The sequence below is a fragment of the Narcine bancroftii genome, chromosome 9 (genome assembly GCF_036971445.1).
Source record: "Narcine bancroftii isolate sNarBan1 chromosome 9, sNarBan1.hap1, whole genome shotgun sequence".
In the NCBI taxonomy this organism is placed as follows: Eukaryota; Metazoa; Chordata; class Chondrichthyes; order Torpediniformes; family Narcinidae; genus Narcine; species Narcine bancroftii.
Genome location: NC_091477.1, coordinates 45,055,063 through 45,080,070, shown reverse-complemented (window position 1 = coordinate 45,080,070; position 25,008 = coordinate 45,055,063). Strand labels below are relative to the sequence as shown.

The following is a 25,008-nucleotide window of genomic DNA, read 5'->3' as shown; positions in this document are numbered from 1 at the left end:
TTGGTGTACAAGTCAACCTTCAGATAAGTCTGGCCCTCATTTTCATGGTTTATCATATATCAGGTGTATAAATCAACCCCCAAAAATTCCAATGACTATGTTGTTGGGCATTGCCTAAGGGTGGTTGTTATCATGGACCCTCCAGCAAAACGATGAAAGTATGAAGTGAGTTTTAAGTTCAAAATAATAGAAATGGTCAAGAAATCCAGCAACTGGGCTGCTGCAAGAAAATTTGAGATATATGAGAATTTGGTAAGAGATTGGAGAAAGAAAGAAAATACTTTAAGAACAATACCAAAGAGGCAATGTTTGATGAGAAGATGACTCCTTCATTGGCTAGAGTTCGAAAATCATGTCACAGATTGGGTACATGAACAGAGGCAAGATTGCTATAGTCACGTGAAATAAAATAAGAACATTTGGACTGAAGTGGGAAAGTCACACCCAGAATACAGTAAAGATTTTGAAGCTAGAGTAGGTTGGTGCAACCGTTTCACGAACAGGAAAAATCTGGTATTACGACAAAAAAACAAAAATTGCTCAGAAACTACCAAAAGATATTGTTCATAAGGTTATACGTTTTCACCAGTTTATTATATGTAATTGGCAGAAACACCAGTTTGCATTGGCAAATATTGGAAACATGGACAAAACTCCCATGAATTTTGACATGATAGGTAATAAAACAGTGGAATGTAAAGGTATGAAACTGTGCACGCCTGAAGTACAGGGCATGAAAGGACATGATTTACAGTGGTGTTATCGTGCATGGCCAATGGGATGAAGTTAAGACCCACGGTAATCTTCTTCAAGTGGAAACTTTAACCTAAAATAATATTCCCAGCAGTTATTTTTGTACATTTTCCTGAAAAAGGATTAATGAATGCAAGCGGTATAAAGCTATGGATAGACAATGTGTGGAACAAGTGGCCAGGCAAGAAATGAGTTTGCTGGTCTGGGATATGTTTCGTAGCCATTTAACTGAGAACACTAAAAGTAGATAAGCACTAAATAATCCTAAATGGCAGTGTATCTCAGGTAGTTTGTCATCTATATTGAAATCTCTAGATGTCTGCTTGAATAAGCTATTCAAAGACGGTGTGCGTCAAGAATGGAATCCTTGGATGTTGAGTGTAGAAAAATCATTCACAAAAGGCAGGGCAATGTGGGGATAAAGTGAAATTAGTGACTGTAAAATCATTTAAAAGGTGTGGCATCTCTTTGCAATGGATGGTACGGAAGATAATTTATTGTGGGAGACTGACGACGAAGCAGAAGCCACCTTATCACATACAGACTGGGATCTGTATGATGACAGCTTAAATTGTGAGACTCTGGATGTTCTTGCTGCCATCTTTGCCTCAGTCGATGATATAGTGATAATGATTTTGAAGGATTCAAAATTATTTTTTTCAATAAAAAAATTTGTTCTAATATACTGGTAGCTTGAAAATTTGTTGTTGGTTTTTTTGGTTATTCAAGGGTCAAATTGATATCGAATGGTTTTTTTGAATTGAATTTAAGGTCTAATTTTTGTATCTGGTGTATAAGTCAACCCCCCATTTTTTGAGTGATTTTTGAAGGTTTCAAGACTTGATTTGTATACTGAAATATACAGTTTTTCCTGGGTTCTCTCAAATGTCTCCATATTCTTTCTTTAATGTGGACAGAATAAATGAACACAATACAGCATGTTTAATCTAAGAGGCTGGATGAAATTAATCTGATGTGAATGTAGTTAAGGGGGAAACCAAGCAGAAATGTTACAAGTGGTATGCTGTGTTTGCAAATATATTTGTATCTCATGGGTCATATTTTCTTTTTTTTTCTTCTTTGGCTTGGCTTCGTGGATGAAGATTTATGGAGGGGTATGTCCACGTCTGCTGCAGGCTCGTTGGTGACTGACAAGTCCGATGCGGGACCAGACAGGCACGGTTGCAGCGGTTGCAAGGGAAAATTGGTGAGTTGGGGTTGGGTATTGGGTTTTTCCTCCTTTGTCTTTTGTCAGTGAGGTGGGCTCTGCTGTCTTCTTCAAAGGAGGTTGCTGCCCGCCGAACTGTGAGGCGCCAAGATGCACGGTTGGAGGTGATATCAGCCCACTGGCGGTGGTCAATGTGGCAGGCACCAAGAGATTTCTTTAAGCAGTCCTTGTACCTCTTCTTTGTGGAACCTCTGTCTCAGTGACCCAGTGGAGAGCTCGCCATAGAACATGATCTTGGGAAGGCGATGGTCCTCCACTCTGGAGACGTGACACACCCAGCGCAGTTGGGTCTTCAGCAGCGTGGATTCAATGCTTGTGGACTCTGCCAGCTCGAGTACTTTGATGTTGGTGATGAAGTCATTCCAATGAACGTTGAGGATGGAGCGGAGACAGCGCTGATGGAAGCGTTCTAGGAGCCGTAGGTGATGCCAGTAGAGGACCCATGATTCAGAGCCGAACAGGAGCGTGGGTATGACAACAGCTCTGTACATGCTGATCTTTGCGTGTTTCTTCAGGTGATTGTTTTTCCAGACTCTTTTGTGTAGTCTTCCAAAGGCGATATTTGCCTTGGCGAGTCAGTTGCCTATCATTTTGTCGATCCTTGCATCAGATGAAATGGTGCAGCCGAGGTAGGTAAACTGGTTGACCGTTTTGAGTTCTCTGTGCCCAATGGAGATGTGGGGGGGCTGGTGGTCGTGGTGGGGAGCTGGCTGATGGAGGACCTCAGTTTTTTTCAGGCTGACTTCCAGGCCAAACATTTTGGCAGTTTCTGCAAAACAGGACGTCATGCGCTGGAGAGCTGGCTCTGAATGGGCAACTAAAGCGGCATCGTCTGCAAAGAGTAGTTCATGGACAAGTTGCTCTTGTGTCTTGATGTGAGCTTGCAGGAGCTTCAGATTGAAGAGACTGCCATCCGTGTGGTACCGGATGTAAACAGCGTCTTCATTGTTGAGGTCTTTCTTGGCTTGTTTCAGCATCATGCTGAAGAAGATAGTAAAGAGGGTTGGTGCGAGGACGCAGCCTTGCTTCACACCTTTGTCAATGGAGAAGGGTTCGGAGAGCTCATTGCTGTATCTGACCCGACCTTGTTGGTTTTCGTGCAGTTGGATAACCATGTTGAGGAACTTGGGGGAGCATCCGAGGCGCTCTAGTATTTGCCAAAGCCCTTTCCTGCTCACGGTGTCAAAGGCTTTGGTGAGGTCAACAAAGATGATGTAGAGTCCTTTGTTTTGTTCTCTGCACTTTTCTTGGAGCTGTCTGACGGCAAAGACAATGTCAGTAGTTCCTCTGTTTGCGCGAAAGCCACACTGTGATACTGGGAGGACATTTTCGGCGACACTAGGTATTAGTCTATTTAAGGAGAATCCTAGCGAAGATTTTGCCTGCAATGGAGAGCAGAGTGATTCCCCTGTAGTTTGAGCAGTCTGATTTCTCACCTTTGTTTTTGTACAGGGTGATGATGATGGCATCACAAAGGTCCTGAGGCAGCTTTCCTTGGTCCCAGCAGAGCTAGAAAAACTCATGCAGTTTGGTATGCAGAGCTTTGCCGCCAGCCTTCCAGACCTCTGGGGGGGATTCCATCCATACCTGCTGCTTTGCCACTTTTCAGTTGTTCAATTGCCTTATATGTCTCTTCCCGGGTAAGGACCTCATCCAGCTCTAGACTCAAGGGTTGGTGAGGGAGCTGGAGCAGGGCGGATTCTTGGACTGAGCGGTTGGCACTGAAAAGGGATTGGAAGTGTTCTGATCATCGATTGAGGATGGAGATCTTGTCGCTGAGGAGGACTTCGCCGTCTGAGCTGCGCAGAGGGCTTTGGACTTGGGGTGAGGGGCCGTACACCACCTTTCTTCTTTTCTTCTTTGGCTTGGCTTCGCGGGCGAAGATTTATGGAGGGGGTAAATGTCACGTCAGCTGCAGGCTCGTTTGTGGCTGACAAGTCCGATGCGGGACAGGCAGACACGGTTGCAGCGGTTGCAGGGGAAAATTGATTGGTTGGGGTTGGGTGTTGGGTTTTTCCTCCTTTGTCTTTTGTCGGTGAGGTGGGCTCTGCGGTCTTCTTCAAAGGAGGTTGCTGCCGCCGAACTGTGAAGCGCCAAGATGCAGGGTTTGAGGCGATATCAGCCCACTGGCGGTGGTCAATGTGGCAGGCACCAAGAGATTTCTTTAGGCAGTCCTTGTACCTCTTCTTTGGTGCACCTTTGGAGAGCTCGCCATATAACACGATCTTGGGAAGGCGATGGTCCTCCATTCTGGAGACGTGACCTATCCAGCGCAGTTGGATCTTCAGCAGCGTGGATTCAATGCTGTCGGCCTCTGCCATCTCGAGTACTTCGATGTTGGTGATGAAGTCGCTCCAATGAATGTTGAGGATGGAGCGGAGACAACGCTGGTGGAAGTGTTCTAGGAGCCGTAGGTGATGCCGGTAGAGAACCCATGATTCGGAGCCGAACAGGAGTGTGGGTATGACAACGGCTCTGTATACGTTTATCTTTGTGAGGTTTTTCAGTTGGTTGTTTTTCCAGACTCTTTTGTGTAGTCTTCCAAAGGCGCTATTTGCCTTGGCGAGTCTGTTGTCTATCTCGTTGTTGATACTTGCATCTGATGAAATGGTGCAGCCGAGATAGGTAAACTGGTTGACCGTTTTGAGTTTTGTGTGCCCGATGGAGATGTGGGGGGGCTGGTAGTCATGGTGGGGAGCTGACTGATGGAGGACCTCAGTTTTCTTCAGGCTGACTTCCAGGCCAAACATTTTGGCAGTTTCTAGTGTCTCATAAAAACCCCTGAAGTCGCCAATGTCGTCACTAAGCTGGGTTCATTTGGCGAGGCTAGTCCACCACTCATTTTGGATCTCCCGGAGTTTGCGCTGAAGATGGCTGCATGCGAGACGGAAGGGTCATTTTTTCTCTGGCCAGGAAGGCTTTGCAAGGTGAGCCTGGTGGGCAGATCACTTCTTTGCCAGCAGCTCCTGGATTTCCTGGTTGTTTTCGTCAAACCAGTCCTTGTTTTTCCTGGAGGAGAAGCGCAGTACCTCTTCAGTGGATTGCAGTATGGCCATTTTCAGCTGATCCCAGAGGGTTTCAGGAGACGTGTCCGCGAGGCAGTTTGCATCCTCGAGCTTTGCTTGGAGGTTTGCCTGGAAGTTTCCTCTCACTACGTCTGACTGCAACTTTCCAACATTGAACCTCTTTCTGGGGGCTCCACTGTTCTTGAACTTTGGCTTGAAGTGAAGGTTGAGGTATGCCCTCATCGGTCATATTTTAAACGGGTTATAAAACACAAACTTGAAAGTTAAACCAACCAGTCTTTTCACAGATAACAACAATCAGTAAAGCAGGGCACACAGATAAATAATAAATTTAAAAATTTGGTCAAATGCCATGGTTCAATAAAATCAGTTACCCAAAATAAAAAACGAAGTGTAAATGCTGTGGAGGGATGCGTAGGATAATAACATAGGTTCAAGAAAGCACTTTGCAAACCAACAATGTTCATGAAATAATTACCCCCATTCCTCAGTGAGAAATAAATAAAAGTATGTTAATTATAATTTTCCCAGAAAGCAAGCAATAAAAAGGATATTTGAGGTTCATAAAGAACAAGCATCTTGAACAATGCTTGTGGAATCCCACCGTGAATGTGCTGTTATAGTTGCTTTAAGAGACAATACAAGGACATTGAAAGTAATGAAATGTACAAGTACAGAAAGGTTTTAGCAAAATAAAATGTTTGTTTTATTTTTAATCTTAGCAAATTCCCATGTACAAATTTAGACCTGGCTGAATTTACTCAATGATTCTTTAAACTGAATTTACTTGGTATCAGATTTTCTGACATTGATTTAGAACAGGGAAATAGTTCAAGAGATTAAGGTCATGGATGTCTACACAGATTTTAGTAAGGCCTTTGACAAGGACCTACATGGGAAGTCGGTTAGGAAGTTTCAGTTGGATGGTATTCAGGTTGATATGCTAAACTGGATTAAATATTGGCCTTGTGGGAGAAGCCAGAGTGGTAGTAGATGATTGACTATCTAACTGGAGGACTGTGACTAGTGATGTGCCTCAGGGCATGATTTAGATAAAAACATGGTAAATTGGATCAGCAAGTTTGCAGATCACTCAAAGACTGGAGGTGTAGTGGGAAGTGAGGAAGGCTTTCAAAGCTTGCAGCGGGATGCTAAACAGATGAAAAAATGGGCTGCAAAATGGCAGATGGAATTTAATGTGGTCAAGGGTGAGGTGTTTCACTTTGGAAGGACTAAACCAGGATACATGGCAAATGGTAGGGCACTGAAGAATGAAGAAGATCAAAGGGATCTGGAAACTGAGATACATAATTCCCTGAAAGTAGAATCAGAGGTAGGTAGAGTTATAAAGATAGCTTTTTGCTCATTGGCTTCATGATTCAAAGTAGTGAATATAGGATTTGGGATATTATGTTGAGGTTGTATAAGACATAAGTGATATTGAATTTGGAGTACCATATGCAATTTTGGAAACCTAACTGCAGGAAAAATATAAGAGTGAAAGAATACAGATATTTACAAGGATGCTGCCTGGTCTTGAAGATCTGAGTTACAAGGAAAGGTTAAGGCTGAAACATGAAATGTTTAAAAGGAACATCAGGGGTATCTTCTTCATGCAGAGAATGGTGAGAGTATGGAACAAGCTGCCAGCTGAAGAGGTGTAGGCAGGTTCAATTTTGACATTTAAGATAAAGTTAGATGGGTACATGGATGGGAGGGGTATGGAGGGCTATGGTCCAGGTGCAGGTCATTGCGACGAGGCAGGATAATAGTTCAGTACAGATTAGGTGGACTGAAGGGCCTGTTTCTGTGCTGTAGTGTTCTATGGTTCTATGTTTCTGATATGTATTCTGTAACTTCAGCATCAACTCCAGAGGCAGCTCTGGATTCTTCCCTTTTATTTTTGGCAGCTGACTCACATGCGATTTTACCAGGAATTGTTTCAATCACACTTAACCCACTCTAAATAGAAGATGGGTGTCATACACATGACCCCACAGTGTTTTCGTACCACAGCGGTTTAGTCATTCTCATCTCTGTTATTTATCACTATTCAAATGAAATTTTCTATCAGCAAATACCAACAAGATCAAATAACTAGTTGTAGACTCCTTCAGGAGAGACACAGCTCACTCCTAAGTCCACTTCAATGTTGATGAGGTTGAAATTGTAGACATCTTTAAGTTCCTGGGGGTAAATACTTCCAGTGACCAGTTCTGGTCCACCCATGTTGATACAAAGGTCAAGAAAGTGCTCCAACACCTCAACTTCCTCACAAACCTGAGGAACTTTGGCATGTCACTGGAATCCCTCAACACCTTGTAAAGGTGAACCATTGAAAGCATATCATAGGGACTTCCATTTGGCTGATGTATGGAGTAACAGCATCAGTCTGATGCTCCTGCTTACTTTACTTCAATCTATTTGGTTCTTTATTTTACAACCAAAGTGTTTCACATTACTTGGCTTTTCTTTCTTCTACTTATTCTTGCATTAAAATGGCTACAAGAAGTGATAAATTAGGGAAGAAAGAAGTGCCAATTAATCTGACTATGGAGGCTATTACTGATCTACTTAATCAGACAGATTGTCATTAGCCGACGATTTTAAAGATATCTTGGGTCAGATTAATACAAATCTTGTCCATGTCTGGAGATTAGCCAAGGACCATGGTGAATGTCATCTGTTGAGCAAGAATTGAACCATTTACGTGACCGTGTTGATGAAGTGGAAAATGTATGCTCCAAATTAAGTGACAGTAATTTGAAACTAACTGCAAATTTCATTGACATAGAAGCCAGGAGCAGACAACAAAATCTACATTTTCTGGGCTTGGGTGAATCTACAAGAAAGTGGACAACTTACCAAGTTTTTCTCGGAGTTGCTTTGTGATGTTTTTGGCAAGGAACTGCTTCCTTCTCTATCAGAGCTTGATAGAACCTCATCGCTCTATAATTCCCAAGCTGATTTCGGAGCAAAGGCCAAGCTTGGTTATTCGTCAGCTACATGATTATCAAATAAAGGATTATTTGATTTGTGAAGTTCATCGAAGAGGGAAACTAAAGTATTTGGCACAGCATATCAGGATTGTAGAAGATTAATGTCCTGAAGTTCTAAAGCAGCACACCAAATACAGAGAAGTGATGTCAGAGTTGTACAAACGTGGTTCCAAGCCTTCCTTGCTATTCCCTGCCTGTCTCTGCATTACACTTTCCAATGGTCAGAAGAAGTGGTTGCGCTCTATTGAAGAAGCTCAGACCTACCTAGAAGATCTCACTACTACATTGAGCCCAGTGTGAGTTTCTACCTGATGACTGAAGATGACTGACTATTATTACTTTTAAGGTTTCTAACATTTGTTACGTATTATTTGTTGATCAAGGACTGATTGATTTTCTTTGCCGAGGCAATTTTTTAATTTAAGGGGTAATAAACTTACCAGGATTGTATTCATGTATTTTTTTCTTTGTATTAAATTCAGTGAGCTATTAAATTCTTACAAGAATGCTAAGAAATATATATTCATTTCTCTTTCAGTGATATTGGCTCTAATTTTTACTTTTGTATTTTTCTTTGTATTAAATTCATTGATCTATTAAGGTTAAACTTTTACAAGAAGAATTGCTTGAGAAATTCTGAAAGAAATCCATCCTTTGTTGTAGTCATAATAGAATTAGTTATCGTTTGGGAGGACTGATTATATTTACATTAAGGGTGCTAGTGATTACAGGTCCAGCAGGAAGTGTTATTTAGGTGTAAGATGAATTGTTTTGGTGAGCCTGCTCTGTTTAATCTTTGGCAACTGTCTGGTTTTGGGGAGGGAGGGGGGGAAGGATGTGAGATTGTTTTCTCAAAGGTTTTATGGTTTCAGAAATCTGCAAAATTTGACCGTGTAACATGAGCTTCATACTTATGCCTCAAGGCTGACACCTGGAGGCTGGATATTATTTGTACTAATCAACTTACATTAATAATGGAAAAAGTATGTATAATTCTATTAATTTTTTTAGTTGGAATATAAAAGGTTTGAATCGTGTGGCTAAGGATTTGGCCCATAGATTGGACAATATCTCACCACCTATCACTTGTGAAAATCAGACTGATTTTTATTAAAAACCATTACTCTTAGTTTAATATACATCACTTATTGGATATTTTGTTCTTACCTTCCAGTGTAATTCCTGAATGTGTTCTTTCCCTTGACGCAGAGAAAGCATTTGATCGAGTTGAATAGATGTATTTATTTATGATTTTTGAAAAAATTCAATTTTGGATTAGGTTTTATTACATGGATTAAATTATTGTATTCATGCCCTATGGGTTCAATTTTTATTAATTTTCAAGTCACAACCTATCTCCAATGGGAAACCAATTAACGCTGTCCTTTAATTCGATTACTCTTTGATTTGGCCATAGAGCCATTAGCGATTGCATTTCAAGAATGCGGGGATATTTCAGGGATTTGTAGGAAGGGAATTGAACATAAAGCTTCCCTTTATGCCGATGATCTTCTGCTTTTTTTATCAACTCCTGACAATTCCATGTTGTCAATACTTTCTAAATTTACTAAGTTTTCAGGATATAGATTAAATATGCATAAACGTGACCGTTTCGCTTTGAATACACCTGCATCAGTGTACACTTATTGTGGAAAATCAATTTAACTACCTTGTTATTACAGTTACAAAAAAATTATAAATACCTTTTTAAAGAAAATGTTATTTTATAATTAAAGCATGTGAAATAGTCTTTAACACAATGGTCACGCCTTTCTACATCTCTGGTCAGTCATATTAATTCAATTAAAATGAATATCCTATCTAAATTTTTATATATTTTCCAGTCTATACAATTTTCATTCCCAAATTTGTTTTTGATTCATTTGATTCAATTATATCATCTTATATATGGAAGGGTAAGTGCCCTTGTTTTAACAAAGTTCATCTTCAAAATTCTAAAAGGAACGGAGGCATGGCGCTACCTAATTTTAAATTTTATTATTGGGCGATCAATATATGCAACCTTATGTGTTGGTTACATTTTAATAACCTAGTGGACCATCCAGTATGGGTAGCAATGGAGCTGAATTCTGCTCAAAAAAATTTCCATTCCTGCGCTTCTTGGATCCTCACTTCTCTTCTCTTTAAATAAATCAATTGATAATCTGGTTGTGAGGCACACTGTGAGAATGTGAGTGCAGTTTAGAAAACACTTTGGGCTTCATGGCTTTTCTCTTTCAAGTCCTATTTTATCCTATCATCTTTCCAACCCTCTTTGCAGGATTTTATTTTTCAAAATTAATAATCCTTGTATACAATTTTACTACTTTTTCAGAACATGGAGCAAGTACTTTATTTGCATTTTTTCACAAACATTACCAATTTTGTAGACTAGACAGATTCTGTAAGGTTTTTTTAATCATTGAGAGACTACAACTGTTAATCAAATAGAAATTTCAATTTAGGAACAAATGCAAATTTGTCATGTGTGTATATAATACAGTGTGTACTTTTTGGAGGGAAAAAAACATGCAGACTAATATATGGCAAGAAAATACATGCATGCATATTAAAATTATGAAAGGAATAGATAGTCTTGACATAAACAGACTACCCTGAGGGCAGGGACGGTTGGAACAAGAGGGCATGAGTTAAAGGTAAGAGGGCAAAACTTTAGGAGAAATATTAGAGGATGCTTCTTCACTCAGAGAGTGGTGGCAGAATGGAATGTTCTTCCGAATGAGATAATTGTGGCAGGGTCCCTTCTGTCATTTAAGAGAAGGTTGGATGTGTACATGGAGGTGAGGGGGTTGGAGGGATATTGGCGGAGAGCGAGAGGATTGAACTAGTGGAGTTGTTCAAGTGAACCGGTGCAGACTCGAAAGGCCGACATGGCCTGTTTCCGCTCTGCAAATGGTTATATGAATGGTATAGATTTGGTATTGAGCGTTTATTGATAACAGCTTTGCATCATTTGAACAGTTTTCTAGAAAGTTCAAATTACCAAATACTCACTTTTTTAGAAATGTCCAAATCAGACATTTTTTTCAATCTCAATATTTGAGATGCAAACATTGTTTTTTTAAAAATATTTTATTTGTAGTTTTCAAAATTGAACTCAACAGTTTACACTCATGTCATCAACAGTTTATACAAATCTGTGTCAATTATAACTTATCCTTGTCCCATCTATGGGAATTTTCTGTCGAGTCCAAACCTAACATTCCTTCCCCTTTCTCCCTCCTCCCAGCCCATTCCCTCGACCTCCAATGCTTAATACTTAGACAACAAAAAAAAACGTTTAAGACATTAAAACATGCAAATGGGGCCAGAGATTGGGCTGATTTTCCTTTGTTTTCCTGACTTTTCCTGGCTGGACTGAGGCAGACCCCTTGTTCCCCCCCCCCCCAAACCCCAGAGATTGGGGAGGAATCGGGGCAAACCAGGCCCCGAGGTAAAGTTATCTCTTTCACAACCGTGCTCCTGTATGGCTGAGCTACGGTTGCCAAATTTTTTGGGAGGTGCCATACCTTCCCCCTTAGGTTATAGGTAACTTTCTCCAAGGGAACACAGGTTTGCATCTCCCTGCTCCATTATGCAATACTCAGGCAAGAATTGGATTTCCAGGTAACCACCATTCACTTCCTGGCAACCGTCAATGCGATCATTACAAATTGAATTTGGAAAGCTTCATTTGTGCTCCCCGCCTCACCCCCACTGCCCCGCATCCGGTGCCCATCCAATATTTTGTCCTCGACCCTCTGGACCAGCATGTCCAGAGGGAGCCCCAGTCCCCTTACTGCCTTTCCCACTAACCCATCCTTTTCTCCTAAACCACTCCTTCCTCCTGTTCTCTAGCTCTGGCACCCAAAATGTTGGTGCCATCTTCCTCTATCTTATGGATCATGCCTGATGTACCCATCCTCCTCCCCTCACTCAAAGGCAATGCCAGATAATTCTATTTCTCATTAACAAACTTTTATACATAGAGAACCAATAACCCTTCCTGTTTAACTATTATCTTAATAAACTTCAACCCACACATTTTCTTTGGCTTGGCTTCACGGACGAAGATTTATGGAGGGGTAATGTCCACATCAGCTGCAGGCTCGTTTGTGGCTGACAAGTTCGATGCGGGACAGGCAGACACGGTTGCAGCGGTTGCAAGAGAAAATTGGTTGGTTGGGGTTGGGTGTTGGGTTTTTCCTCCTTTGTCTTTCGTCAGTGAGGTGGGCTCTGCGGTCTTCTTCAAAGGAGGTTGCTGCCCGCCGAACTGTGAGGCGCCAAGATGCGTGGTTTGTGGCGATATCAGCTCACTGGCGGTGGTCAATGTGGCAGGCACCAAGAGATTTCTTTAGGCAGTCCTTGTACCTCTTCTTTGGTGCACCTCTGTCTTGGTGGCCAGTGGAGAGCTCGCCGTATAACACGATCTTGGGAAGGCAATGGTCCTCCATTCTGGAGACGTGACCTACCCAGCGCAGTTGGATCTTCAGTAACGTGGATTCGATGCTGTCGGCCTCTGCCATCTCGAGTACTTCGATGTTGGTGATGAAGTCGCTCCAATGAATGTTGAGGATGGAGCAGAGACAACGCTGGTGGAAGCATTCTAGAAGCCGTAGGTGATGCCGGTAGAGGACCCATGATTCGGAGCTGAACAGGAGTGTGGGTATGACAACGGCTCTGTATATGCTAATCTTTGTGAGGTTTTTCAGTTGGTTGTTTTTCCAGACTCTTTTGTGTAGTCTTCCAAAGGCGCTCTTTGCCTTGGCGAGTCTGTTGTCTATCTCTTTGTCGATCCTTGCATCCGATGAAACGGTGCAGCCGAGATAGGTAAACTGGTTGACCGTTTTGAGTTTTGTGTGCCCGATGGAGATGTGGGGGGGGGGGGGGGCTGGTAGTCATGGTGGGGAGCTGGCTGATGGAGGACCTCAGTTTTCTTCAGGCTGACTTCCAGGCCAAACATTTTGGCAGTTTCCACAAAACAGGACGTCAAGCGCTGAAGAGCTGGCTCTGAATGGGCAACTAAAGCGGCATCGTCTGCAAAGAGTAGTTCATGGACAAGTTGCTCTTGTGTCTTGGTGTGAGCTTGCAGGCGCCTCAGATTGAAGAGACTGCCATCTGTGCGGTACCGGATGTAAACAGCGTCTTCATTGTTGAGGTCTTTCATGGCTTGTTTCAGCATCATGCTGAAGAAGATTGAAAAGAGGGTTGGTGCGAGAACGCAGCCTTGCTTCATGCCATTGTTAATGGAGAAGGGTTCAGAGAGCTCATTGCTGTATCTGACCCGACCTTGTTGGTTTTCGTGCCATGTTGAGGAACTTTGGGGGGCATCCAAGGCACTCTAGTATTTGCCAAAGCCCTTTCCTACTCACGGTGTCGAAGGCTTTGGTGAGGTCAACATAGGTGATGTAGAGTGCTTTGTTTTGTTCTCTGCATTTTTCTTGAAGCTGTCTGACGGCAAAGACCATGTCAGTAGTTCCTATGTTTGCGCGAAAGCCGCACTGTGATTCTGGGAGAACATTTTCAGCGACACTAGGTATACCAATTACTGAAAACTAACCTGCAAATATACTAAGCACTTAAGAAAGCAAATAATGTTTAGCTTTTGAAGTAAGAACTGAATACAACAGTAACAATGTCTTATTAAGAGGCCTTAGAACCAAATAACACTACAGCACAAAACCAGGCCCTTCATCCCATCTAACCTGCACTGAACTATTATTCTCCCATCCATGGTGCCCTGATGAGATCAAATTTAGTGTCCTGGAGATATTACTGCTACATATGGACCTCAGTGAAAATTTATCAGACTAGATGGCAGGTCATACAGTGTGGAAAAAGCCCCTTCAGCCCAACTTGTCCACGCCAACCAAAATGTCCCATGCACTCTAGTCCCATCTGCCTGCATTTGGTCCATAACTCACTCAACCCATCCTATCCATGTGCAGTATCTGTCCAATTTTTTTTAAGCATTGCAATAGTACCTGCCTCAACCACCTCTTCCAGCAGCCCTTTCCATACACCCACCACCCTCTGTATAAAAAAGTTACCCCTTAGGTTCCTGTTATATCTTTTCCCCTCATCATAAACAATTGTCCTCTAGTTACTGATTCCCCTCCTCAGGACAAAAGACTCTCTGCATTCACCCAGTCATGATTTTGTATGAGGACTGGAGAAGGCTGTTTCGTCAGGTTTTACTTGAACAATCGGATGATAATAAACTTATACTTGTATACCTCCATGAGATCACCCCTCATCCTCCTGTGCCTCAAGGCAAAAAGTCCTAGCCTGCTCAACCTCTCTCTGTAGCTCAGGCCCCTGAATCCTGGCAACATCCTCATAAATCTTCTAATTTTTGACAGGGTATCTCCCTCAGTCTTGGTGTGAAAGTGGGGAATCTCCTCTCGCTGACTCTAATCCTTTTTTTTGACCAAGAGACCAAACCTGCTCATGGTGGGGACTTTACCAATATCTTGCACAATTATAACAAACAGTCCCTGTTTCCAAACTCCAGTTCTCTTGCCACAAAGGCCAGTTTTCCCCCTGCCTTCCTATCCGCTCATTGTGATTCATGCAGAGAGACACTGAGATCTCTCTAGATTACCTCTCCTCTGAACTCTCAGTCTTGATGAATGGTTCCAACCTGAAACATCAACTATTCTGTCTCTTGCACGGACGCTGCTGAACCTGGAGAGTTTTTTCGGCAGAATGTGTGTTGCTCCAGATTACTGTTTCTTATGTTTCCCAGTTCCCATGCTCTCTTCCCACTTACCAGGGCCCCAGTTCCCACATTCTACTTGCCCTCAACATGATCCTGGTTTTCATGCTCCCCTCCAGTCACTTGCAGATCAATCCCATATCTCATTTCCATTCATTCATTTTCAACCTAACCTGTTTATTGGAGAATTTTATGAAGTCACTTAAATTCTGGGGTATTACCGGTAATAGAAATAACAGTAATCATCCAGAAAATCCACTAATTTGGCACCATGAAAGCGATGATCAGTATTAATTTTTCTTAAAAGCTCACAATAATATCATTAGTTCACCAAAGCTCCAACTGAAATGTGTATTTTCTCATAATTTCACCTTACCTAAACTATTCATGGAAACTCAGGCCTCTATCAATATTGCTCCATAATTAGCTTCACAAAAACCATTCTCCAATATTCCAATTAATATTGTGTAGTTTGCAATAAGAGGGTCAACCAACACTTGGACTTTCACCAATGAAGATAGCTAAGAATCTGCTGCAGTACAAAGTACTGCCTCCTGTTGAAGGTCTGGACGTATTGAGCCTCAGATTTGGAAGCTCAATGAAGCTTGCTCATCCACCTCAATGAAAATAAGATGTCAATCTGCCAGGGAATCAAGACATTACAATTTCAAGAGAGTGAAAATGCTCACTGCACTACTGAATAAAATCCATCAGATGAATGTTGGCCACTCTGGAATGTAACCACATGCAAAATATGTGATGGACTTCCAACTTGAAGAGATCAAGTCCAGACAATTCCAAACTAAGAGGTTATACTTCTAAATGAACAAAACATCCTGGATCTTATGTCCTCCGGAGACCCATGGGCTAGACACAGACACATGATTTTCCTCTTGCCCAAAGGCTTCCTACAGTAGCAATGAACAGAACCTTAAAAATTAGGGTGACATACATAATTTTTTCAAATGTTAATTGAAAATGAGCATGTAAACTCCCAAGTGTCATTTTAATTTACCTAGGAAGTTAAATGGAAGCATACCTTGACCTTTTCTTGCTTGAAATTGGTATTGAAGAACTGTGTCAAGGTTTCAAACATTGCAGTTAGTGGCAGCATGAACAATTCAAACTCATCCTCATCTTCACCTTAAGTATATAAAGAAAGAAAATAAGCTGTTTTCTGATCACAAAAGTGCATTAAAACAAAAAATATGAACTCAACATTGTCACCTCAATATTCCTCCTGTTATGTTCAATAAAATGACACTTCTTTCTGTTGTTGTCTTAGAATGGCTCAACTTTTATATTCAGAACCCTCTTTCCATAATTTAAGTTGTAGTTTTCAGTATTTTAAGAATCCAATTCCTAAATCCTTGCATTTACTCCTACTTTGTTTAACAAAAATGTATTGCTATCGATCTTTACCTGAGTCTTTTTGGCCCATGTCACAACTTTAACAACCTTCTTTGGTCCTCTGATTTATTTGCGTTGACTCCTTTGATGTTGTTTTACAGGGAGTGATTGAAGCAGGGACATGAATTCATTGCAAAATGGACATCCAGTGAAGACAGTGGACCCTAGTTGGCCCAAATGATCTGAGAATTTTGCTAGTTTGAAGGGACAGTGCTCCTTATACTCAACCCTAATTAAGCTATGAATGGAATACTAATTTTTGAACATGATGTTCCGGGTTGAATGGGAAAGATGTAGAATAAACTGCTGTGAATAGGACCATCAGTTAGAAAGATGGATTCAGAAATGGGAATTTTCTCATCACAGTTAAGAAGACTAGGAGGTTACTGACAGAGGTTATTTTACAAGTTCTTCAAGTACAGTAGTTTGCTTTCACTGGGAGATGAGACAGCTGTCTCAAAAGAAAATACAATCACAATGGAAATGAAGACAGGAAAAAATAGCTTATACAGGTGGTTTAAAGATTATCAAAAACCCAAAGCCATAATTTTGTAAATAAACAAATGTAATATTTGTTTCAAAAACCTGAACACGAAAGAAAAAGGGAAGTGAGCAAGAGATTGTGGATAATCTGTGACCCCAAGGAGAGATATAATAAGCCAAATGGCCGTTTCTTAGCTGGAATGATTGATGACACTAAGTCACCAACACCAGATATTAAAGACCAAATATTAAGAAAGATTAGAATTGATGTTGTTTGGATGAACTGTGTTTGGCATTCATTACAAGATTTGGGAATTTACTGGAATATATGTAGCTATATTCCCACAAGGAGAGGAACAAATGGACAGAGAGAGAATCTTACATTCTTCCATCATTGAGCAATGGTAAACAAATTTAAAACAAAATCTCACTTATGTTATGTTACTGGTAAATTATGCTCAGCAGTACATTTCACTTACCAGGCATTATTTCATAAGAACGCATTTAGAAGCTGCTGAAATGGTAAAGATAGGAGTCACAGCAAGTGAAAGGCTGTTGTAAATATTACCAGGTAGTCTTAAAACTCCATTGTATTAATTCAAATAGAGTAGCATGATTGACTGACAAACTGTCTTTAAATCCTAGCAGAAATTATAATCGAAGATCTATTTAAATATCATTTAGATACTTTAATTAAAAATTTTAAAATGTTATTTACAACAGTGTAGAAGCCAATTCCAGCCATTTAAAACTGTTCCGCTTAATTACACCCAAATTAACCTACAACCACATATGTTTTGGTGGGTGGGAGTAAACCAGAGCACCTCGAGGAAACCCATGCAGACATGGGGAGAATGTACAAACTCCTTACTAGATTCGGACCTGGGTCACTGGCACTGTAATAGCATTGTGCTAATCGTGCTGCCCGAGCTAATATAATAAGAATGCAAGCAAAAACAATCTGAAATAAAATGACAAAGAGTGAAAATAAAGAGCAAGTCACTTAGCATTTATAAGAGAAAGACAGGTCAGAAAGTCATACAGCAGAGCTAATCCAATTTGCCTGCATTTGGTCTAAATCCTTCCTATCCATAAATCTGTCCAAATGCCTTTGGAAGATTGTAAATGAACCCACATCTATAGCTTCCTTGGCAGCTCATTCAATATATGGACCACCCTCTGAGTGAAAAAATTACCCCTCGAATCCATCTTGAATCTTGCCCCCTCAGCTTAAACCTTTGCCCTCTAGTTCTAGAATGATCTACCTTGGGAAAAGACTTAGCATTCACTTTATCCATGCTCCTCATAGTTTTACATGCCTCTATGTGGTCATCCTCAGCCTCTGGTACCCCAGAAACAGATCCAGCCTATCTTGCCTCTCTCGATTACTCAAGCCCTCCAGACTCGGTGCTTCCTTCTGAAAGTAAGTCATCACCAGAACTAACGATAAACACATAAAACAGAAACACAGTTCAGAGGTTCATCATTTAGATCATCATGTCTTTGCAGCTGTCTGTCAAAATGCTGTACGTTGAGCAACTGAGCAAGCTGGTACTCTCTCACTTCTTCCAAGATTTTACAAAATGTGTCACATTCCTTGAGTCGTTGGGAATTATTTGGAATTACATTGTATCTAGAGTCCAGAAATAGCCCATTTGGTCCTGGCAGGGGTGGGAGACCATGATCAACAAGGTGGTTTTCACAGGTCACGATTAGTCCATTGCACTTTGGGTGTGCGGATGCCTGTGTGCTCCCTAAATGCAGGATACCTGACTGCAAAATTTGTGGTTAGATAATAAAGACAGTTGCTGAAGATTGCAGCTTGATCTTAATTGGTTTGGAAGCTGGGCAAAGGAATAGTTGATGGAATTTAATACAGATAAAAATGAGGTATTGTATTTTGGAAGGTTTAACATGGGTAGTACCTACACTGTGAATGGCATGAATCTGGGGAGTGTAGTAGAACAAAGGAATTTAGGAGCACAGGTACATAGTACCTTGAAAGTTGAATCACAGATAGATAAGGTGGTCAAAAAGGCTTTCAGCATACAGACCTTCATCAGTCAGTGCATTGAGTATAGAGGTTGCGAGATTATGATACAGTTGTACAAGATGTTGGCAAAGCCCAATTTGGAGTATTGTGATCAGTTTTGGTCACCGTGCAATAGGAAAGAAGTCAAGAAAGTGGAGTGGTTGCATTGAATATCTTCGAGGATATTGCCAGAACTCAGGTCCCTGAGCTATAGGGAGAGGTTGTGCAGGCTTTATTCCTTAGAGAACAGGATAATGCGGGGTGATCTCATAGAGATGTACAAAATCATGAGAGGAATAGATCTTCATTGTGGAATATATTTGCATTCTTAACTTTCTTTAGGTCTAGAACTGCCCACTGCATTTATTAGTGACTATTTAAGTTATTACTGTCTGGTTCTGGGCAACCCACATGAGTAAACATCTTGTCTACATTTACTCCATTTAATCCATTCATGAAGATTGCTGACAGATCATCTCCATGCCTTTGCTTCCAGACAAAACAAGACAGATTATGCAGCCTTTCCCAATATTTTCCCAAAGATCCATATAAATCTTTTACACCCAATTAGGGCAACACTTATCTCTTTTGCAACATAGAAACCAAAACTGTGAACATGACAAGCCAATTTGGGCAGAACAATGATTCTAGGATTCATCTATACTCTTGATGCTGATTGAGGGAGGAATACTGACTATACACAGAACATCTGACTCTTCTCTCAATACATTATGAAATTAATGTGCATAAAATCACTTCGAAAAGTGAAGTTCTTAAACTGCATAATATCTGCAAGAGTGATCACCTGGGATAATGCATCATCAACAAATTTAAGTGATTTGGAGGTGTTTTCAGGGTAAAGAGCAGGTTTTCCTTAATTCTTTGCTTCTTATTCCAATGCTGCAAGCTGAGCTTTTTTCATGAAAAATCATGTAATATTTAATTGCATATCGCAATATATTCATGAGTAGAAAGGTAGTTTCCCAGTTATACATTTGAGCATCACTGATCTATTCTCCCTTAAGGCCTGAAGAGCTTTTATCCAAATAGTCTCCAGTCACAAAATGTTCAGGGAATGTAAAACCTGAGACAAGTTGTCATCCTTTTAGCAATCAAGAGCAGGCGCCACAAATATTCCAGCTAAAATGCAAGGGAGATCACAGTTACTCCATAACTAGATTCTGATAATTTTTTGTAATGCATTTTTGCACTTATTTTACAACCAGATAAAGGCCAATTAGCTTTAGCTCCAAAATTATGACTAAAGAGTTTTCCTGGTCTTTTTTCCATTGAGCTGTCATAAAGATTAAGAACTAGGGATCTGTTTGTTGAGGTTTATTGGAACATTCGGGAAAGGGGAATTAATGTTTTGCCAACTTACCTGGACTTGCTTACTTCAATTCGTTAAATTCCCTCCATGACATGCAAAACGTGTAGGTGTAGGTTAATGGAGTGTAAATGGCTGGTTACAGTGCTGTATGTCTAAACTTAAATATTTCAAATTTATGCCACAGTGCCTTCCAGTTATTATATAGTTTAATATAAACCAATATCTTACTAAGTGATCATTCATAGTTTTGTGGGATCAGCTAGATCAGGATCTTCTCCTCAACGTATAGTCATATTACAGCACAGTGCAAGCCCTTTAGGCCAAATTAATTCCTGTTTGAGCTGTTAATCTAAGAGTAAGTGGCAAATATCCTGAACATTTCACTGAGCTATTGAGGAAATGAGCCTGAATGTTTATTAACAGAAAAACTGAGGCTATTCTTTGGGTTGCAATGTTGGTTCCATCATCAAACGTACAATGGGAATGATCTTCATCAGGTCTAAGAGAAAAGCAGGGGGAAGCCACAATCACTTTAACTCTTGTCAATACAGGAGGCATTTTGGAAAATTCTTGGAAACCCAAAGAAAGGTAAATGTTCCTACAATGTGGGCCTTAGTACCAATAAACTCACCACAGAGCTCATCCATCACAGCAAGCAATATCATGTTATCCAAATACTACACCACACTTTAAACAAACACCTACTGGAGTTGAACTAATTCCACTGATGAGCAGGAAACTTTTCAATCTTTGGTATCTCCACACCAGAATCAAGATCATTTAAGCCTTTGCTTTAGTGCATATGTGGTGGTCAAGCTGCTAGTCATTATTGGCTCATGCAAGCTTACGAGCGAATCATATTAAACATCCATTTAACTGTGATACAGGCACACAATCACAGGTAAGAAAGGTGAAACATTACACACCTTCATTATATGCTGATACTACAAATATGTCATTGAAAACAAATCTTTTGGAAAGGATGCAGGAATTTGTAAGTATGAAGGCTACAAAATGTTAGAAATTCTAATTACTATTCAAGCAATTTTCCTTTAAACCATTATTCTGGGGTTCAGAGTAAATATTATGGAAATAATTATTTCATTCATTGAGTAGATAACATATCCATTTAGTCTATTTACTTTGAATATTGTGCATCTTGTTGGAAGACAGATATATTAGTAGGAGAATGTGGTGAGGAGGTTTAATATTTTGTTCTCTTAATTCAAACTATAAGTCAATGAAAGCAATACTGTCCCTTTTAGTATTAATTAATCAATTATGGGTGATAATCGCTTTTTTAATCATTGCTCCCTTAATGAAAACAGTTTTATAATGATTTGTTTACTCGACATCTAATGAGGCACAGCTGCCTGCCACAGAGCAAATGCTTTCTCATGGATATGTTAATGAACCTTGACAGATGCCAAAATAATCAAGTTTAAATGAGAGATCAAGTGGCTCATAAAACATCACATGCTTTGGTAATAGTATACATTATGGCAACCTTTATCTTTTTATCATTTAAAAGACAAATGTTGTTTTAATGCGTAACTCTTTTCATTTTCAACCTGATTTCTTAATATATTTTCACATTATTAAAATAGTTGTCAATGTTCACAGATTTCTCTACAATTACCATTTCTATTTTGTATCCTTAACTTTTTTCCCCCATCTCTCCTGAGTATAACTTGAGTACAAATCAGATCCAAAAACCTTGCCTCTGTGGCATCACTAGCATGCTCATTATAGAATGTATCCAATAGGATGTCAATGAAATCATGGCTGACTTCCTTCAGCCTCCTGACTTCTACAATATCACAAATTTCAGAAAAAATTATGACAAAGGACAGGTAAATCATCCTGAGATATATTTAATGACACACCAATTGAAGAATTTAGTAACAAAACCATTGGGGAATATGCCTAGTGTCAACTGTTCAGAGTTAAATATTCATAGTTAAAAAGGCATTGTGTTTTTGTGTTGTTTTTGACTGCATTTGTCACCTTTAAACAACCCATTGTAATCTACTGTAGATTTACCTAGAAATGTAAAATCACTGTACATAGTACAGTGACTGGAAAAGTAAAATATGTATTTCCCCTTTAGACAAATGGGATAATTTACAAGAGAAAACAATTAAGTTTACTGACCAAACAATCTTTTGGAAAATAGCTCACTGTATTTTACAAAATAAATCTCCATCTCCTTGAAACATACACACATATATTTTGGGAAAAAATAATTCTAATTTGATAAACCCTAACCTTATCCATTGCCAAGTTAGTTTTCTCTCTGTAGAAAAATCACACGAGACACAAGTCTAATTAAATACAATGTTCAAGTTGCAAGACTGTTCTTGAACAAAAACCAAAAGCTTTCTAAAGTAAAGACCAATTAATGTAGGACAGATTTGCATTTTTACGAACCAGTCCACAACACACTGTTGGGTTAGAAATACTCATGGCTTTATTAAACTGTGCAGGTTGATAGAATAGTTAAGAAGGCCAATGGAATGTGGGGCCTCATTAATAGGGGGAATGAGTTCAAGAGGTGAGAAGTCGTTGTAATTTTTTACAAATCTCTTTGAGTATTATGTTCAGTTCTGGTCACCTCATTAAAGGAAGCATGTGGAATCTATGGAGAGGCACCCTCCATAGAGGAGATTTACCGGACTGTTTCCTGGATTGGAAAATAAGCCTTATAAGGCAAGGTTAGCAGAGCTGGGATATTTCTCTTTGGAGCATAGAAGGATGAGAGGAAACTTAATAGGTGTCTTCAAGATTATGAGAGGCATAGATAGGGTGGACAGTCAGTGCCTTTCTCCCAGGACAGGAATAGTAAATACCAGAGGATATATATACCAAGTGAAGGGAGGTAAATTTGGAGGAGACATCAGGGTTAAGTTTTTTTTTACACAGAAGTTGGGGTGCCTGGAATGCCTTGTCGAGGTTGGTATGGAGGCTAAAACATTAGGGACTTTTAAGAGACGCTTAGACAGGCACATGGATGGAAGAAAAAAAGGATTATGGGGTAGGGAAGGTTTAGTGTTTTTTAAAGGAATATATGAAGGACCTGTACTGTATTGTAGCTCTCTATGTCTATGTTCTGTATTGATACCAACTACACAGGTGGGAAGGTAAGTGTGTTTTTTGGTGAGCCATAAATTGAAAAATAGGACTTCCAGAGTTGTATTCTTCTTCCATCTTTGGCTTGGCTTCGCAGATGAAGATTTATGGAGGGGTAATGTCCACGTCAGCTGCAGGCTTGTTTGTGGCTGGCAAGTCCGATGCAGAACAGGCAGACACGGTTGCAGCGGTTGCAAGGGAAAATTGGTGGGTTGGGGTTGGGTTTTTCCTCCTTTGTCTTTCGTCAGTGAGGTGGGCTCTGCGGTCTTCTTCCAAGGAGGTTGCTGCCCGCCGAACTGTGAGGCGCCAAGGTGCAGGGTTTGAGGTGATATCAGCCCACTGGCGGTGGTCAATGTGGCAGGCACCAAGAGATTTCTTTAGGCAGTCCTTGTACCTCTTCTTTGGTGCACCTCTGTCTCGGTGGCCAGTGGAGAGCTCGCCATATAACACGATCTTGGGAAGGCAATGGTCCTCCATTTTGGAGACGTGACCTACCCAGCGCAGTTGGATCTTCAGCAGCATGGATTCAATGCTGTCGGCCTCTGCCATCTCGAGTACTTCGATGTTGGTGATGAAGTCGCTCCAATGAATGTTGAGGATGGAGTGGAGACAACGCTGGTGGAAGCGTTCTAGGAGCCGTAGGTGATGCCGGTAAAGGACCCATGATTCGGAGCCGAACAGGAGTGTGGGTATGACAACGGCTCTGTATATGCTAATCTTTGTGAGGTTTTTCAGTTGGTTGTTTTTCCAGACTCTTTTGTGTATTCTTCCAAAGGCGCTATTTGCCTTGGCGAGTCTGTTGTCTATCTCGTTGTCGATCCTTGCATCCGATGAAATGGTGCAGCCGAGATAGGTAAACTGGTTGACCGTTTTGAGTTTTGTGTGCCTGATGGAGATGTGGGGGGGGTGGGGGGGCTGATAGTCATGGTGGGGAGCTGACTGATGGAGGACCTCAGTTTTCTTCAGGCTGACTTCCAGGCCAAACATTTTGGCAGTTTCCGCAAAACAGGACGTCAAGCACTGAAGAGCTGGCTCTGAATGGGCAACTAAAGCGGCATCGTCTGCAAAGAGTAGTTCACGGACAAGTTGCTCTTGTGTCTTGGTGTGAGCTTGCAGGCGCCTCAGATTGAAGAGACTGCCATCCGTGTGGTACCAGATGTAAACAACGTCTTCATTGTTGAGGTCTTTCATGGCTTGTTTCAGCATCATGCTGAAGAAGATTGAAAAGAGGGTTGGTGCGAGAACGCAGCCTTGCTTCATGCCATAGTTAATGGAGAAGGGTTCAGAGAGCTCATTGCTGTATCTGACCCGACCTTGTTGGCTTTCGTGCAGTTGGATAACCATGTTGAGGAACTTGGGGGGGCATCCGAGGCGCTCTAGTATTTGCCAAAGCCCTTTCCTACTCACGGTGTCGAAGGCTTTGGTGAGGTCAACAAAGGTGATGTAGAGTCCTTTGTTTTGTTCTCTGCACTTTTCTTGGAGCTGTCTGATGGCAGAGACCATGTCAGTAGTTCCTCTGTTTGCGGGAAAGCCGCACTGTGATTCTGGGAGAACATTTTCGGCGACACTAGGTATTATTATATTTAGGAGAAATCTAGCGAAGATTTTGCCTGCAATGGAGAGCAGTGTGATTCCCCTGTAGTTTGAGCAGTCTGATTTCTTGCCTTTGTTTTTGTACAGGGTGATAATGATGGCATCACTAAGGTCCTGAGGCAGCTTTCCTTGGTCCCAGCGGAGCTTGAAAAACTCATGCAGTTTGGCATGCAGAGTTTTGCCGCCAGCCTTCCAGACCTCTGGGGGTATTCCATCCATACCTGCTGCTTTGCCACTTTTCAGTTGTTCAATTGCCTTGTATGTCTCTTCCCGGGTAAAGACCTCATCCAGCTCTAGCCTTAAGGGC

At 40.9% G+C, this 25,008-nt stretch overlaps 1 protein-coding gene across 2 annotated transcripts in view; it reads right to left on the bottom strand.

The window, feature by feature from the left end:
• Nucleotides 1-25,008, bottom strand: part of LOC138743479 (ran-binding protein 17-like) — a 726,783-nt gene that overhangs the window by 230,551 nt on the left and 471,224 nt on the right. For both annotated transcript variants that reach the window (XM_069898924.1, XM_069898925.1), the window contains one exon: nt 15,764-15,867. In XM_069898924.1, coding sequence (XP_069755025.1) covers nt 15,764-15,867 — 104 coding nt within the window. The remainder of the gene's footprint in view (nt 1-15,763; nt 15,868-25,008) is intronic.